The 19,819-nt window shown below is 34.4% G+C and overlaps 1 protein-coding gene across 2 annotated transcripts in view; it reads right to left on the bottom strand.

Annotated features, from left to right (window-relative positions):
• The window catches only part of LOC106871508 (mitochondrial Rho GTPase 1), a 94,392-nt gene that overhangs the window by 54,763 nt on the left and 19,810 nt on the right, over window positions 1–19,819 (bottom strand). For both annotated transcript variants that reach the window (XM_014918007.3, XM_014918008.3), the window contains exon 2: window positions 733–791. In XM_014918007.3, coding sequence (XP_014773493.1) covers window positions 733–791 — 59 coding nt within the window. The remainder of the gene's footprint in view (window positions 1–732; window positions 792–19,819) is intronic.

Here is a 19,819-nt window from a genome sequence, read left to right as displayed (position 1 = left end):
TGGGAAGCAAACTTTTTAACCACATAGCCATATTGCACCTACTTAGAGTTAATTAGTTCTTTGTCTTTAATGAAGCTATTAGTTAATAGCAATAAAATGTTTAATTAGCATAGCTATTAACCTAAGGATAGTAAGTAGTAACTTCAGTCACTACTTCAGAACATGATCACCCTGTCTGACATGAGTCCCACCTTCAGCTGACAGCACCTGGTATAGGGCCTAGTCAAGGGTTACAGAACCCTGGCTAATGGGTAAACAAATGCTTTGGTTTGAGAGAAAATGCTATGGAGCAAACCTTATAAATCTTTTTAATAGAACTCTTAAGGCAGATTGACATTCAATTTGACACTGTTCCAGAACTCCAGAGCCAAATTTACTCCCCTACACTCCTCTGGACCACACTAATGAAACCAAAAGAAACAGCCTGGATCTGATCAATCCTGGATCTCCATACACCCAACTTAGACTTGTACACTAGAGTGGTCATTGACAGGCCAGAAGTGCAAAACTACATTGTCTCTTGAGACAGATGGATGTCAAAGAAAATAGTATCGTAACTAAAATTTCTACTGCATTCTTAATTTTGTTCACCTTCAGTTTTTAGTAGTGGTTAAAGATTTTCAATTACTCTTAAATCTCTTCACATGTGGAGGTTGAGCAGTTTAAGGATTCACTACTTACTTGGCAATGCAAAAAAGAAAATATGAAATAAGAAAATTATAACAGACTAACCTCTTCTGGAAACTCTTCACTAACTAGGGAAAGAATTAGAGATGTCTTTCCCACAGAAACTGCAAAAATAAAGAAGATATTAGTTAAGACACATATTCATTATATAACAGACGTATATACATTGTATATTTAAATTATCATTTGTTTTTATGTTGAGTTATAATAAAAAAATTTTTTACATTAAACTGAAAAACACAATACTTTTTGTAGAGTATATATTTATTATACTTTTACAAGAAAATTGGTGACAGTGACTACAAAAATTCAGCCTGCTAACCTTAGTCAGAGTCACCACTCTTCTTACAAAAGTAGTTTTGTGTGTGTGTGTGTGTGTGTGTGTGTGTGTGTGTGTGTGCATGTGTGTAATTTTTTGGATCAATGAGTATATGTCAATTAGTGTGTTGGGTAAAGCACATTCACAGATTGGGCTACTTGGTGTCATCCACAGTTGGGACATGTTCCCCCTGGATCTATGTCAGGAATTCCACAGTGTTAGTTGAGATAATAACAACTTATGAAGGAAATGGAAGATAGATTTAGCACTAGTATTTATTCAGTACAACAATCATTTCAACTCATCCTGCAACTGTCTGTTATGGGTAGGATATTGTGCATCTAATTGTGTTGCATCAATCTGTGCAGTTTGTGTCATATCAGGTTCATGCATAAAGAAGGGGATGTAGTTCTAGATATATTGGGTTCTCCTAGACATGAACAACATGCCTAGGAGAACCCATTAATTAGTGTACTCCAAAGGTTAAAGTTTAGATATTGTTTCTAAATAATAATATCAAACCAACAAGGAAAGCTCCATGCAATCACTCAATCTGCTAGAAATAGCAGCTGAATCTTCCACAAATCACAACCTTGTCTTTATTTTTAAAAACAAAAACAACCCATTGGATAACATAATCCTAGATATATTGTGTCTCAGAACAGATGGGACAGTTAAAGCTAAAGTGGCTTTAATCATAGGTCTGCATAACCAGGACTGATCTGGAACTAAAAACAACAGTAGCTCATTTAATGGTATTATTTAGGATGTTCTAAAATGAAGGAAAAATTTGTTGCCTTAATTGATACACATTATTCCTTTGAGAAAAAGCATGGCAAATAAACCAATGATTATTGTAATCATTGAATTGAGCTTACTGTAATTATTGTAATTCATTTTAGTTTACATTATCATTGTATGCAAACAAAACAAAATTAGATAACTTTTATACATATTATTACAGTCAATGAACAATGTCACAAGACGGTAGATACAGTAGAATATCGACTAAATAACTTGTTGCATTTACTTAGTTCCTCTGAATTGGAAACACTTTCTTTTTTTTTATGGCAGTTAGAGTAATACACTGATACTATTCAATCAAATTACATGATACCCTTACAAGAATTAGCCTTGTAATAGTTAAATCAACAAATATCTATGTAGAAGACATTTACATAGCTGCTGCAGATAAATGCACCATCATCTTGTGTCCTCAGCCTATAACAACATTTTTCCCAATAATACCCACCTAAATACTGACCAACCTCATTATTACTTAACATTTACCTGTATGATATTTCAAATGTTAAAAAAAACGTCAGGTATTGCATTGATGAAAGTATTAGTAACTGCTACCCTATACACCCCAGAAAGTTAAAAAGCAAACTGGACCTCAGACAACTAACTACCACAAACTATTTTCTCAGCAGCTCTAACAATTCTGCTAGCCACCACTCTACCTAGTAAAGAAAATGAAAATGGAAAACATTTGGGACAGTGCTGCTGCCCAATAGAGCCAGGATGGTGCTATTGCCACTCATGCATAGACAGCTTAGATCACAGCTAGAGAAAAGCCACTTGTTAGTTTGGCTTAAAATTACACGCATCCTCCATAAGTGTGCTGTCTCCTCCCTATGTTTTTTTCCATCACTATTATAATGGTCTCTGATCCTGGGAATTGGCTGGCATTGTGCTTTTGGCCCACTCTTCTCTCATCAAGTCTTGTTGTGCCTCATCCCCACCCACTGGTCCCACACCAACCACTGTGCCTAGTCTTTTCTGTTCGATACCTAAGCCCTCTGGATTCTCCTCCCTACTCATATCTTTCCTACAGGTGTAACATTAACAACATTATTCTCACCCATTTTCTAGAACCTAAGACCATTGCCCCTTCCTCAGATCCACATGTAAAAAGAAAAAACACAAGAAAAAAACTAAATATTCTTGAAATCGCAATAACATCTTAAACTCAATAACACCTTCAACTGAATAATCTAAAAATGAAAATGTTTACCTAAAAACTAAACTATTTTCATATCAATGGGCTGTAATAATAGTCAGTCAGTGTAGAACAGTATACATGTCACACAAACACCTTTCTCTTTTTCTATAAATCTAATGGCTTGAGCCAGGGCACTTATGATACTTATGAATCATAAATTTCTAATTTAACAAAAAAAATATATATTATACAAAATGTTGAAAACTATAGAAATGATAACAGGAATATAAGTACCAGATGACTCATTCCAACCAACTTTTGCTGACAAATATGGAGCTAAGTCAAGTCATTATGGTGGTTTGTTTTTCATTTCTCTCTCATTTTAAACAATATTTTAAATTTCTATCCTTAAACTAACTTTTCTCTCTCCCAAACTATGAACACATTTTTACCCATGCTATTATTATTCAACAAAGCTTTGTTTTAAATACCAGCCACACCTGTCTCTTGGAGGAATAAATTACCCAGTTGCTTGTTGTGTTTATGCCATGTCAGTCAGTAGCGAGTTTCTTTTCATTCAACCAGTTTTTCTCTCACTTCATGATTTATTCTATTCCCTTTCCCTTTTTTCTTTTATACACCATCTATCTCTTTCTTTCATCCCACTCTTCTTTTCCCTTTTCCTTCTGTCTTTGATTCCACTCTATTCATTTCTTATTCATAACTCCTCATATTACATCGAAGAAAACCTGTGTACAAAATTAGACACTTCAAATGTCTAATTTTACCTTCTCTTGTTTAACATTCAGCAATCTCACATTCTTCTTTCTCACAATATAATGGTAGGTTGAGATGTTCCAAAATGAGCTAAATTCATTTGTAAATCTCTCAAGGAAATAAATACATATATATAGGGGGGGGGACACTGAACTTTAAATGCTTGCATATACACAAAATTGTGTAATCATTCTGAATGAAACATGTTTGACCATATCTATACTGTATAGACTTTTAGAGTTCTCTCTCTCTCTCCCATCATTTATTATCAGTACCAGGGGGTTGTCTTATTCCCAGCAAATAGAAAGGGGAGAAAATAAAAGAGAACCAAACCAAAAGAGTAGTAAGAAAAAGAGTAATGAAAGAGTAAAGATTAATTAGAGAGAGTTTACATGATGAATGTTGGTTATGAGATTGAATAAGAAACATCATAAAGAACAATGTGAATGAAAACAGAGAAATAAGAGGGAGAGTGATGGATGTCATCAAGGAATGATAGAGGAGGAAATAAAGTGAGGGATTGATGGATAGCAATGAGGGCTATGGATAACATTGAGTACTCTGTACCTCTGTACACAGTTTGCAAAATGCTCTCAAGCCATTTTTCTATGCCTAGTTTTGTTAATAACCACTTGACTGTAGGCAGGGAACCCTGGCAAAGGCCTTCTCCAGACCAATAGAAGTAGTTAGTTCTGAATCATGAACTTCTGTGTTGCCTCAATAGGAAGGGGTTACAGGTTCTACTTAACAAGAGTGGTAAAAAGATGGCTAGCAAAAAAAAAAATGGTGGTAAGGTAGGGACTGAATACATATCTGTGGAATACTATCCCTCATTATACAGGTGGTATGATAGAAGAGAGATAAAGTAATAAAGCAATAGAAGAACATTGATAGGAGAGGGGTTGTGTCATAGATAAAATGAGAAAAAAGGGAGAGCAACAGAGACTTACTGTATGCATGACAGCAGTGAGAGACTCAAATATAGATATTATACATCTTGTCCATCACCCCTACTAACATCATTTTTGCATACATTTTTCCATGTTTGTATGTAAATGTCTTCCAGAGCTCTCACAAGTTATTCATTTGCCCCCAGTTTTCTTCATGACAACCAAACTGTAGGACATGAAATTGTCAAAATATAGGTAGAGTGGCTTGCACCTAAGGATTTCAGTTGTAATCTCACTTGGAGGAGTTCACTGATAGTGACCTTCATCCTAGCATAATCTTGAACTGCACCTTGTCAAGACTAATTCTCTTCCTAATTAGTTGTGCTATAACTTATCCAGTAACTTTCATAATCTGGTCTGTCAACTTGTTGCATCTGTAGTTGCTCCACTTTAGAATATCTCCTTTGCTCTTGTAGCAAAGGATAATACTGCTTTGTTTTGCAGGGTATGACACCCTTCTATATTACCTGACTAATACCAGTGACATACTTAGCCAGATATTTTAACTATTTAGTATTTAAATTATTCTATCAAATGTAATGCTTATTTAATCACATTGTTTTCAATTAATCATGCATTATCTTGTAGCTTTGAGATTTTGATGATGTCATCAACATCATCATTAAATATCCGTTTTCCATGCTGGCATGGGTTGGACGGTTTGACTGGTGTCTGGAGAGCCAGTGGCTACACCAGGCTCCAATCTGATCTAGCAATGTTTCTACAGCTGGATGCCCTTCCTAACGCCATCCACTCTGAGAGTGTAGTGGGTGCTCTTTATGTGCTACCGGCACAGGAGCCAGTCAAGTGGGCTTGGCATCGATCACGTTGTGATTGTTTATTTTTAGAATGACATTTCTAAGATACGTATGAGAGGCTGGATCTGGTTGTTTTGAACATAAAGCAGGTAGAATATTTGGACTGGATATGACCAGTTTAAATGCTAAAGGGTTAAGCATCTCAACAATTACCCCTGATGGTTCAACTATCTTCCTTGATTTCATATCCTTAGCTGCACTTTCAACTATATGGTTGTCAATTTCAATGGCTGGTCCTTCTGTTTACTCTATTTGAGGTAGAACTTTACTTATTTATACATTCCATTATTTAACAGCCTGTTGTAATAACATTTCTATGCCTCCTCCTTTTCAGCAGCAGTGAGATCAAGTGCACCATTATCATTCCATACATACTTCTAAAAGATGCCTCAATTTCCTTGCAAATCCTAACACCACAGGCTTTCGTATTTACTTGTAATGCAGAAAATTTTAAGATTTAGAAATGTCATTTATTTTTTATTCTAAATATTTGCAATTATATTTGAGATACAATATATCCAATGTAAACAATGGGTGCACAAAAGATGTGGTGGAATCTTAAGCTAACTAACAGAAAAAAACTTTCATATGTTACAGATGCAAAGCAGTAGTTTGCAATAAAAGCATCTACAAAATGCAATCTTTCATCTGCACAACATACTTGCTAGTAGTTGACAGTCTGTTGAGGTGATATAATCAGTGGTGGAAGTAGGTGTTGTGAAAGGACTCTAGCTAGAATTAAAATAGGGTGGTAAAGGGGTTCAAGTAATTATTACCTATGTTAACCACAATGAGTTTCTCTCTCCAAGTCGAGGGCAGGTTGTATAATACTTGCATATAAAGTACAATATTGTACAATAGCAAGCCATGGGTAGTGAATGAGGAAAGTTGAAAAGAAAAGAGAATGAAGTGAACCTGTTAACTGGGTTTTAATGTCAACATGTATGAGCTACAGGGTGCAAATGAACTGAGAAAAAACAATGAGCATTACAGCATTCAAGTATAGTGTGTAAGAAAGAAAACTGTGCAGATAGACAGGTATGAAGAATGTAGAAATGTCAAGAAATCTAAGTAGAAGGAGCCTACAGCAGAGGAAGATGCAATGAAATCTGATTTCAGAATGAAAGATCTCATGAATAAGATAGCAAGAAATCATGAATGATAAGATGCTCAGACTACTGTAAAAACCCATGTAGTTTTAGAAGTGTGTATGGAATGATTTTCAGGATAAAATTTGTTTAAAAAAGCTTCTACAAATGCAAAATTCACACCTAAAACTTCAGAATTGCTGATACAGCCAGGGGGAAAAGGTTTTCAATTTAGTTGTATTTAGCATAATTTCACTTACTTATGATTAGATTTTATTAAATTTTCATTAAATAAAAATAATTTCTGTTTAACAGGTATCACGTTGAAAGCTATTAAATTACAAAGTGTTTGTGTTGTTTATAATAAACTTTATTTTACATTTCTTGCTCACAAGAGATTATGTCCGATCTTTAGCATACTGCTGTGTCTTCTCAAATCACGATCACAGGAAAAGTTGTTGATAAGAATTACCAACAAAACCAAGGCTGATAAATACACACAGGTGTTGCAAATTAAGTTTAATTACTAATAAACAACAACTTGAATGACACTTTACCCAGCCAACAGAGGAAAGTGACTGATCAAACTGATTATGTAAACAGAATTCTTTACTGCCTATTCTTGTCAGAACTTTTGATACAGAGTATCGAAATTTTAATCCCTTTCACACTTATAAAATGTCAAGCAAACTTTAAAATTTGTCATTACTGTTATTGTCAGTATGGGCAGAACTTATGAATCGTTTACTGCAAAGGAGAAATTAAATATGTTGAACATGCATTTGAACGTGACAAAAGAGCTGCTGGAAGGCATTTTAATGTTAATGAAGCCAATGTTCGAAATTGGTGTAAACAGTACAACAAACTTAAACCTGTGCCTAGTAATAAACAGACAAAAATAGAAACATACAATCAAGATAATCCATATCATTACATTTTTTTCAGTCAGGAATATCCATATCACTATGTATGCCAATGGTGCTCCATTGTGATAGGTAGAAACTCCAAGCAATGTAAAATATGGCCTGAACTGTGTTTACCAGCATGAACGTCAGACTCTAAAAAGTAGTTAACCATTTAATGGTATTAGTAAATTCATACAGAAAAAGTAAGCATTATACCATCCAGCATAACTAAAAGTCAACTTCATTATATTTTCTAGGTGCAGGTGAGGCTATATGGTAAAAAGTTTGCTTCCCAACCACATGGTTCCAGGTTCAGTCCCATTCGTGCGTGGCACCTTGGGCAAGTGTATTCTACTACAGCTCCAGGTTAACCAAAACCTTGTGAGTGGATTTGGTAAATGGAAACTGAAAGAAGCCTGTAGTATGTATGTGTGTGCACATATGTGCACATGTGTGAGTGTGTATATGCTTGTGTCTCCTTGTCTTGACAGTGTATGCTAATTGTAAAACGACTGCCACTACCATATAAGCAATGTCGTTCATTTGCAGTATTTTGCAACATGACTGGCCATGGGAAAATATTACTTTGCTTAGAAACAAGTGAAGACTGGCAACAGGAAGGACATCCAGCCATTAAAAAACCTCCTTCAATAAACCCTTTCCAACCAATGCAAGCATGAAAAAATGAACACCGATATGATGATGATCCATTTATTTTCCTTAAACCTTACAAAGTAATTATTTTAATTAGTGAAAGAATAAATATAAGCACAGGCATAGCTAGACATAGGCATGACTGTGCAGTTATGAAGCTTGCTTCATAACCATGTGATCTTGGGCTCAGTCTCACTGTGTGGCATTTTGGACATCTTTATCAACAACACTGGGCTGATCAAATCCATGTGGGTGGATTTGGTAGACAGAAGCTGAAAGAAACCCAGCGCGCACGTGTGTGTACCTTTGTCTTGACATCACATGATTGTAAATGAGCTTAACTGTTTATAGTCTTCTGTAAAAAATGTCTAACCACAGAATCGATTAACTATTATCTAGGAAAGAGGTGACAGAGGGAGACAAGAAGAGCATCCAACTATAGAAAATCTGCCTCAACAAATTCCATCTGACCCATGTAAGTAATATCAAATAATGACGATGATAATTGTAAGAGTGTTCATTCAGCTATGTAAAATGTCACCTACACCAACTAATTTAGCATTTCTTTTATGCAATTAAAATGTACATTTAGAGCAATGGTCTTTAAAACACAGCACAGTGGCAAGTTGCAAGGACACCTAGATACACCTTGGATTTTTTAAAATACAAGTCTCTAGAAAATCCATATTACGGTTTCAGTATATTAAAAAACATGTTAATCATGCACTGACGTCACTATGTTGATCATAATTTTCTTATATACTCTGATATGACTATATAAAGCTAAGGATTAGGTTTCTGTACATTTTCTTATTTCTGACTTTAAAACTTGGTTTCTTTTATCTTTTACCTTTTACTTGTTTCAGTCATTTGACTGTGGCTATGCTGGGGAACCACCTTGGAGGGGGGTTTAGTTGAACAAATTGATTCCAAGACTTTTTTCTTTTTTAAGCCTAGTACTTATTCTATCGGTCACTTTTGCAAAACTGCTAAGCTATGGGGACTTAAACACATCAACACCAGTTGTTAAACAGTGGCTGGAGGGGGGGGGAGAACACACACATATATATATATATAGTGTGTGTATATGACGGGTTTCTTTCAGCTTCTATCATCCAAATCCACTCACAAGGCTTTGGTCGGCCTGAGGCTATAAGAGAAAACACTTGCCCAAATTGCCATGCAGTGGGACTGAACTCGGAACCATGCAGTTGGGAAGCAAGCTTCATACCACACAACCATACTTGTGCATATGTTTGTTTGACTTTCCATGTGAAGTACACCAGTAATATTTTATTTATTTATCTAACTTCCAGTCTGCCAACATTAAGTCAAAATGATTTGAGAACAACTGATTTAGAGTGTTGATAAATATAACTAAGCAAGATTATTTAGCTTTAGTTAGATTTCATAAACAGATATTAAATAAAAGTTTCAGGGCATCTTTTTACAGTTCTGAATAATTCAAACACCAAAGAAAACAATATATGTTTTGCAATAATGTAGTTCCATGTTCCTATTCCATTGCTTGGCACCAAGAGCAAGTGGCCTTGGAGTAACCAATTCCTTAAGAGTAAAATTTGAAAGGTGGAACCCCATCGCACATGTGTGTGTAATGGTGTAAACTGATACCTCAAAATGAATTACTTTCTAGTATTTGTTTCCTTCATAGAACCTAACTTAAAACAACTGAACTTAACTGTTCAACAAATAAACTTGATAAAATGTGCACCAGACTGAACACTCAGCTCAACAAAACTAAAACCATTGAAGTTTTAAGATAGTTGCTGTCTAATGACTGAAACCAGTAAAAGAATGTAACACATACACAAGTATACAATAAATATTATTTAGCAAAAAAACAATTTTCCATTTTTGGAAGAAGTTTGTTTCATATATTGATCTTAGTTGATCTTGAGCACAAGCTATTTTATATCAGAAAGCCTCTATTTTAATGTTTTACTACTTTGTGTCAAACTCACTGATGATGGTATGATTTCTAACATAGATACAAGACCTCAAATTGAGGTGTGCATGAAGAGGATAGTTAACTAAAATGATTCCATTTTTTGTCTGCTAAATATTTCATCAATCACAAAAAAACGACAATTCAAACTTTGAATGTAAAGTTACATACCTAAATAATGTAAGCACTTTTACAAATACTGTTATTTTTCATTATTTACCACATAAACATGTAACCTCCTCTCACCTCAATACTCAATAAAGAGCTACTGCCAGAAAAGAATTTGACTCTTTCGTCACCAAACCGCCCAAAGCTGCCCGAAAAAAATTTTGGTTCACGTGACCAAGCCGCCCAAAACCGCGCGTAATCACATATTCATATTTAAATGAGATTTTCAGAGCAAATCTCGTTAGTACATTCGTTAAAACACGTGATTATGCTGCGTAAACAGTTCAGCTATAGTTTTGTACAACGATCGACGTGTTATTTTAATTTTGTGAGATTTTTTTCCAAATTTGTTTCTGTTGTGTTTTTAAAATTTGTAATGCTGACAAAAAAATGGATACGAATTTTATTCTGTCAAGCAGCGAGTCAGAATTCGAAGGATTTTCCATTGAAGACCTTGATAAATCTAACTCTGTAACCGAAAAAAAAAAGCACGTGGTATTTGATAATGAATCTGATGTTTCGTTTTCCGAAAGTGAAAGCAGTGAATCCGAGAGCTCCGATGACAGCGATATAGAGAATGAATTGGTACCTGAATGGAGTGAAAATTTTAAAACTGTTTCTTTCGGTGATTTTTCTGAAGAAACTGGACCAAGTCACAGTCTTACCGATGTACCTATTTGAAATGATTACGGCGGAAACAAATCGTTACGCTGAATGTAAACAAAGCGTAAGAAAGGATAGTTTGTGGTTTCCCACAAACTTGAATGAAATTAAGGCATATTTTGCCATAAATATTATTATGGGCATTAGAAAGTTAACCAGAATAACAAATTACTGGAGTAGTGATGAACCCTTTGGAGACGAATATGTCTCAAGTATAATGACGAGGACACGATTTTTGAAATTAACTCAATATCTACATATAAGAGACACGAGCAGTACACCAGTACGTGGAGAACCAGACTTTGATCCCTTATTTAAAATAAGACCCCTCATTGACTCAAAACACATATAAAACGGTTTATAGACAAGGGAGACATTTATCAATTGATGAGGGTATGGTGGGCTATGAAGGCCGTGTGTGTGTTTTCGACAATATATGCCAGGAAAGCCCACAAAACGGGATCAAAGTTTGACTGGGTACTGCTCTGAATTTGAATTTTAGGCACTGTCATGGTATTAGCTGTCAGAATTGAAAGTAGAACTGACAAGGAACGTTACTGCTGGTTTGAGTCGATTCTTTGGCTACTGACTAGCCGGAGCTATCTATCTGTCTGTCTATCTCACTATCTCTCTCTATATATATATCTATCTATCACTCGTTCACCTCTGTTTGTATCCGTAGAATTTATCAAATTAGAAAACGCAAATTTAATATAAAAATATATTTTCTGAAATTGCAAATTATTTAAAATAGAAAAATATAATTTTCAACAGAGAGAATTTATCAAAATAGAAAACAAATGAAGTTTGAAGTTTAAAAATAATAGGATACGTTCCTTGTCAGATTTTTCTACTTTCACTTCTGACAGCTAATACCATGACAGTGCCGAATTTTATACTGGCAAAAGAGACAATTACGTAAGTCAGCATGGTCTAGGGTATGATGTGGTCTGGAATTTATCACTTCCATACCATAACCAGGGCCGTATATTATTTTTTGACCACTTTTTCAGTTTGGTCAAACTTGCGAAGAATTTGGATACTGTGGCAACACATTCAGGTGCTACAAGTGATCGCTAGTAGAAAAGGACTGCCGTTGAATATAAAAAAAAAAGGTGAAATAATTCAACAGCAGAAAGGAAATTTGCTAGTGACCGCATACAGAGATAAGAGGCAGATTAATTTTCTGTCTACCTGTGCACGGTCACATGTGGATGAAAATGGCACGCCATTTGTGAACCTCGATTATAACAGGTACATGGGTGGTGTAGATCGGCTGAATCACATGATGTCTTATTATCCAGTTGACAGACCGGGGAATAAATGGTGGCGATACCTGGTTTGGTATATAGTAAATATGAGTATTACTAATGCATTTATACTATATACCAAATCGGAGCCGGCTCGAAAGCGATGAGACCATCTGCCGTTCCATGCAGATGTAGCAATGCAACTAAGAGCTGGCTATTCCTCAAAAAAATAATAACTGTAGGGAGAAAAAGCAAAGCCTGCCAGAGAGATATCCCTCTGAATTCAGCCGATCTCCATAAATTAGAAAAGAATCGAGGGTCGCAAAAAGCAGTGTCGCGGATGCCTTCATCGAAAAAGGAAAGCTCCTAGTGGAAGGGCTGTTGGAACAACTTTCCAATGTGCATTCTGCAAGGTTGCATTATGTACAGCAGGGTGCTTTACAAGTTTTCATGATAGGAATATTGTTTGATTTGTATATATGTGTGATTTGATTTTATATTTTCAAATTTACTTCGTTTTTATTTTTCTTTATGTGTAATTTTAATTTACCTGTAAGGTGAGTGACGAATTTTGATTAATTTCTTTTGTAAATCATTATTGTATATTTCTGTGTATCTATGTATATGGGAGAGCTTATTTAATCTAGTTGATGGTGTGTGTGTATTTTGTTTTCTAGTTTTCTTCACAAGTCTTTCGTTTTATGGTACACCTGTCTTTTGTGTTTTTAAATTCACCTGATGAATCCAGTAATGTGCACAACTCTTCAATAGTAAAATTTTGTTGTATACCCAATTGAATATTAGCTAATAACCCATTTTCTATAGCGATGTTTGAACAAAAATTTTAATAATTTTATATTTTGTTGAAATTACCTGTAATTAGAGTCACTTTGTGACAAAAATTATGGTATAGAATTGGTTGAGAACCTTTCGTTAAATTATCTTCCAAAAATCACATTAATATGCTGATAAATAAAAAAGTTAGAGTTGTTTAATGAAACCAGACTAAATTTATGATTATGTTAGAAATTAATTGAAACACATAAGGGGTGTATTTTGGTTAGAAATATGGTAACGAAACGGTTGAACAATTTGGGAGTGACAAACAGCACAACCTCAAAATTTTAATATGACAAAAGATAATACCCATCAAAAAATAACTTTTATGATAGTATTTATAAAAGGAAAAGGAGTCATAATAATTATAGTAAATATATAATAGCTATAAAAAAAAACATTAAAATAATAATAAATTTAAAGTATATCAACATTATTTCAAGCAACTAGATTCTTCTGAATTCAGAGAACAGACAAAACCAGAGTGAAACCTAAACCCATCAGCCTATCTGCCATTCTAATTCCTGTCGACTCTCCCAAACACATCCACCGAATTATTTTTTTTTATCATGGCACCTAAGCAACAAAACACTGTTTGGTCATCAAGTTGAAGGAGATATGCTGACCATTACAAGTATTCAACATATTCTGAGAAGCTGGTTCCAGAAACAGGTGACTTATGTAGAGGGGTGTGGTTTATTGTCCATCACAAGTCTTAGACAAACACAAATCATCATAGCGCTTTATCTGTCTAGACCATAGGTTATCAACCATTTTTTATCTATGGTCCCCTTTAATTATCATTTTACTCAGGTGGATCCCCATAGTTATTCAATGTTTAAAAACTAGTTTTACAGAAACTTCTTCCAAAATTCCCATTTTGTTTTTCACACAAACTTGTGTAGGTTGAACTATGTAAAATGTTAGGGAATTAAACCTAGCTATTTCTTGCAATACATACATCTAAAGCAAAATTTTCTTAGGAGTCCTTAAAATGCTACTGTGGAACTCAATTTACTATTTTGTTGTGTGGGACCCCACCAAAAATTATATGGACCCTAGTTGAGAACCACTGATCTAGACTATTTCTAATTTGCTGTAGTACTGCCAAGCCCATGACTTGGAAAGTATCTCTAACACATGATTTGAAAATATTCTAGAGAAGGATGTACAGATTTTATCTTGTTGGTGTTCCAAGTATTATCATTGCATCTTCTCAGCCCATTATTCCTGGGAGGGTTGTAGGGGTAGAGTCCTCAAGTAACTCCTTCTATCAGAAGCAACCATCATAAGACTTTCTGGATAGTCTCCAAAGCACAACAGAGACTATGGACATTATGCAACAATCTCATTCTTGGTCTACCCTTAGGTCTCCTGCAACATCCTAATTACATGTTCATAATACTGAAACTGTGACCTATCAATGTAGAGAAGTAGCAGCTTGAACTGGAGAGACTCCTTGATCTCTGAGCTACACACTGATGAATAATGTTACTTCAGAAACCCTTCAGAGGAACCTCGTTTTAGCTATTTGAATCCATGATTGTACTCTTTCAGGTATTACCCAACAATCATGACCATAAGTGAGGACAGGCACTCTATTAAGCCTCTGTAAAATATGAAAGAGATTCTGTTTCAACAATTATGTGACTAAGTCTATAGAGGACACCAATGAAAGTAAATACATTTTCTGCAATGTGATAATAATTATTATATTTGTTGTTATTTCTAAAATAAACATAAAATAATAAATTTGAGGTTAAATCAAGACCAGTATTTAACTAGTACATATTTTACCCTGGGAAGGATTCGAGCAAAGTGAACTCTAGCAGGATTTGTAAAATACGATAAGGCATTCTGTCTATCATTCTGTTGATTCTGCCATCCTAAAAATAATTATTATAATACTTCTAATGTAGGCACAAGTTTGTGCCCATGTTAAAAATAGTCAGCTTATATTCAGCTCATCTCTCTTTCTTTCTCTCGGTACTGGTTTCCTTTTTTCTTATTATAATAATATTTTTAGTACAACAACCAAGAAAAAAGAAATTATCACAACTTCTACTGAGTCATCAGAACAATTCAGGGATTTATTTTATGAATGTCCCTACAACAAACTACATATTTACATCTATCACATCTGAATTTGTGGTTCTTCAACCTTATGCCAGAAATACTGCAACTTTATATACCATTACTTCTGCTAAGTACATAATACTGTGTTAGTAGTGAAAATGACAATTTTCTTACCAGAAGGGTAATAGTTTAAAAAGGAATATGGTATAATGAATAAGATATTTTAAACTGTTCAACTCATAAAATTACAATATATTGACAATAATTGTTACTTGCTCATTTCCTTAAGATCTTGATTATGTATTGATCTTGTATAGTCAGCAGAGAAGTACCAAACAAGCCCCAAAATGTACAGATTCAACCGGCAGTAACCTCTCCTTCATACATCTAATACCAGAATTATACATGAAAACTACAAATTAATCAAGAAAACTACGCATCCTGTTCATATAGCAGCCAAATTTTCAGCATAGTATCTTACAACTCCTATAAGCTTGAGTAGTATTTTGGACAAAATGCTTAGAGGCATGTCTTCTGGCTCTTTACAACATTGCCCTTCATTCTTTAAGGTTGATAAATTAACGTACAAGTCAAGTACTAGTGTCAATGGTATCGACTAACCTCTCTTTCTCCAAGATTTCACATCTTGTGCTTATATTAGAAACAATTATTGATAAAATTTGCTGGATATCTCTACCCAAAATCAAACCTGATGGAAAAAAAACCTAAGATAAAAGGCATTCAAGCAAAGACTGCTTTGTCTTCTTTGTTTTAGATAATGTATATGGAAAAACCTATCATTTCCTTTTGTAAAATAGTAGAGTGAGATCTGAGAGAGATTTGGCAACTATTTCTAATCAGTCAAGTAACCAGATAGAAGCTTCTACAACAGCTTTACCATTGGTCTCCTTAATTGTGTGTTAAAAACAACAAAACATCTTATACACCTAAGCTATATTTATTACCAATCTGTATTGCTTGTGTTGTGTAGTTATAAATCATGGGCATTACTTGAAAGAAATATTTATATGTATTTGAATATAAAGTCACTTATTTAAGAAACTTGACATTTGACCAAATCTTATAAAAGAGAAACTGATCTCTGTCTATCTGTCTCAACACTTTTGGAGAGAAAAGGGGAGGAATCAAAAAAGGAGATAACTCCTATCACAACATATATTTAAGGTGAGGAGAAAAGTTGTTGAGAGTCCAAGAAAGATGGATAGTAACCAACAAGTTTTGACTAAAAGTGCAAGTCTGTCAACAAAACACCACACAGACTTTAAAAAAATAACTATTGGGAGATGGAATATATATATATATAAATTTTAAATATTAATTTTTTACCAGTGGCTAGCGTGGGTAAAAATGTCCGTAGACTGCAAATATTATTATATGTGTGTATAAGCGTTATACACTGAGGGAAAGCCACTAAGTGATTTTCCATCACGCTAGAAATGGGAGTTAAATTCCAAACCATGAAAAAGCTATTCTTATTTTGGCTTGTTGAATGTAGACAGGCAGGACAATTTGAGAGAATTCAAAAATGATTAGTCATTCCCGTACATCAAAGTTTTGTCCTTAACGATCAAATACATTAATGAATTATAATTACATATAGTTATGTTTTGGGTTGTTTGTGTATCTCTCTCTCTCTCTCTCTGTTTCAAGATCTAGACAATGCAAAAGACTTTCACTATAATGACTTGTTTGTTGAGAGAGAAATATAGTGAAAGAGCATATGAAAGATAGAATTAACATTTGTTTCAAGAAAATAAACAAAAAACAGGTTGCTGTTGAGCATATCAATGTGATCATTGTAGTAGGCTTCTGCTGAAGGGATCTATTTCATTGTGACTAGGTCATAATCCGGCAGCACAGCGACAGATAACGACTAGTCTAAATTAATTCACACTGAATCAAATGAATAATTCAAAGTTGTCATGGAAACTATTTATTCATCTCTATCCACATTAATGGATAATATACAAAAGTGCATCAAAAATACTTCACTGAAATGATCCAATGTGACAAATATAATTGTTAATATAAAAAGATCGTGGTTATCTGTAAATCTGACATATATATGGTAGACAAGGAAGGGAATCACACATGGTTAATGCCTAACAAAGAGGGTGGATCAGAAAGGGCAATCTAAGATCATTCCCTGCCTAACAGATTCATGACTACAATATGCTAAACAGTTTAAAAGCTTGCTGATAGACTAGAGTAAACCAATCCAAATTTAACTCTTTTGTTACCATACTTCTGCTGAAATATACTGCCTTTGCTTTAATTAGTTTTGAAAATAATTCGAGAATTTAGTAAATTAACTTTGTGGTTATTAAGCTGGTGTTTGGAACAAAAAATTTTGATGGGCTATTTTTAGATCACTTTAAAACAAGAAGTTTGTATCATAGATACCAGAGGCAGTCTCAGGTAGGTTGGTATCAAAAGTTATAAGAGAAATGACAATTCAGTCACAGACTGAAAAATTCATGTGTAGTTCCTATGTAATGTGTTATTTAGATAACTTAGGTAAGCAATTAGATTATTTACATTCATAAGTTCTAATTCTAGAAATGGAAGTAGAGACAGTTGCCTCTTAGAAGATCATCAGCATATACATGATTACAAAATAATGCTAACTTTTAGAGAGCCTGAAGAGTTACCTATAGAATATCCTTTAGAATGATATATAAATAAAGCTTCTTGTGTTTTCCAAGAAATGCAATGAAATGCTCGCTGTTAACTTAAGAATGAAAGGCAAACTTGATCTTGGTGAGAGTTGAATGCAGAATGTAAAGGACTGGAAGAAATACTGCAAGCAAATATCTAAAAACAATGTTTGAGATGATGTTGGAAGCAGGTAACTAATATTAGAAAGGAGGCATGACTAGCCAAATTGGTGGATGAGTGAGGATGATTAAGGTGTGATGGTGATTCAGTAGAATAATGCACCCAATAAAATTTAATTAAAAATTTCAGGAAGGAGAAAAATTCATCTGATACCAAAAATGAAAACATTTAAAGCTGGGCAACCTGCATTGCAGGTTACCCAGCTAGGAGGGCTAACTCAAATAAAAACTGACAAGGACTGGAAGAGATTTTTTAGGCCATCTTGCAGGGAACAATGTCTAGTACAAGTGGCACAAGAAAATTCACCCCATACACTCAATAAAGTGGTTGACAACAAGATGGACATTTAGTTGTAGTATGAAATTGAAATGTATGAGAGAAATATGGATTCTGCAAATTACACTTTTAGGTAGGCAGTATCTCTGAATAAGAGATGATACAAGTAGACAGAAATCCTCAGTCCTCCGCTAGTGATAATGCCATGATAAAATGTATTTAATGCATGCACAACATTAGCCAATTTTGTATGTTGCAGTGTGAACAGAATGACATAGATGGTGATGACCTGTTGAAACTATACCAATATATATATATATATATAAAAAAAACACAAGGTGATAATGATGGTGTCAGCTTTCATTTCAACATCGATATATATATACAAAGGGGGTACCCAAAAGAAACCAGAATTTTGCAATGTTATTTTATTCACTTAATTTTATATGTTTACACTTTTATCGCCTTCAAAGTATTCTCCATTTAAAGCAATACATTGGTCCAGATGCGTTTTCCACTGTTCAAAGCAGTGCTGGAACTCTTGTGAAGTGATGCCTTTTAACATGTTTTTTTTTTCTTCATCTCTTTCACATTTGCAAATTTTGTAGCACCAGCTTTTGTCACCAGTGATGACCTTCAAAAAAAGGTCTAAGATCAACTTCCAACTGTTCTTTTCAGTTCATGACATGCATTTAGTCATGACTACTTTTTATCTTCCATGAGCAAGCAAGGTACAAATTTTGCTGCAACTCTTTTCATTCACAATTCCTCGCTCAAAATTCATTGGCAGGAGCTCCAGGACATACCAATCATATCAACAAGTTTGTCAATTGTTCAGTGATGGTCTTCCAAGATCAGCTCATGAATTTTCATGATATTTTCATTCATTCAGGAGGTTGATGGTCATCCTGAATGAGGTTGGTCTTCAAGCGACAGGTGACCATTCCTCAAGCGTGAAAACCACTCATAAACCTGTGTTTTGCTCATAACAGCATCCTTGTAAGCTGTTTGAAGCATGACAACTGTTTTGGCCAGTTTTCCCCAGAAGAAAACAAAATTTCACAGAAGCATGCTGTTCCTTCATTTCAACCATTGCAAAAATTAACAAACAGGGGAGAAGGACTGCAACACAAAGATGCACCACATAGCAGTACGACTCCACCCAATGCTGCCAGTCAACAGATTGATGCTTGAGGGTTGCATCAAGTGGCTTCTAGTGGCAGAAGCCTGAACTATAATGGGCTTATCCCACAGAGAATGTTTGCAGTAACTTATGGGTACCTCTTTGTATATCCATTTGTCTAAAAAAGTTGAAGTTTTTTCTCTTATTGTAATAAGTTAGTCATTTCTTCTGCTAACTATTCAACTGGTAAAATATATATAACAGGTATTCTCCAACTAGTCAGAGTGAAGTAAATAAGAAACCAGAAAAAAGAGAAACTAGTGATGGTCTGCATTGGCAACAATCATTTAACAAAGTTCATAAATCTGGATACATTTATAAGCCATAGGGGAACAAGAATATTGAGATTTCAAGCAAAGCTCTTCACTTAAGAGAAAATTTTAGAAAATGTTTATTGT

The sequence above is a fragment of the Octopus bimaculoides genome, chromosome 1 (genome assembly GCF_046866305.1).
Source record: "Octopus bimaculoides isolate indiv1 chromosome 1, ASM4686630v1, whole genome shotgun sequence".
Lineage (NCBI taxonomy): Eukaryota > Metazoa > Mollusca > Cephalopoda > Octopoda > Octopodidae > Octopus > Octopus bimaculoides.
Note: the sequence above shows the minus strand (reverse complement) of the source record. Positions and strands in the feature narration are given on the sequence as shown.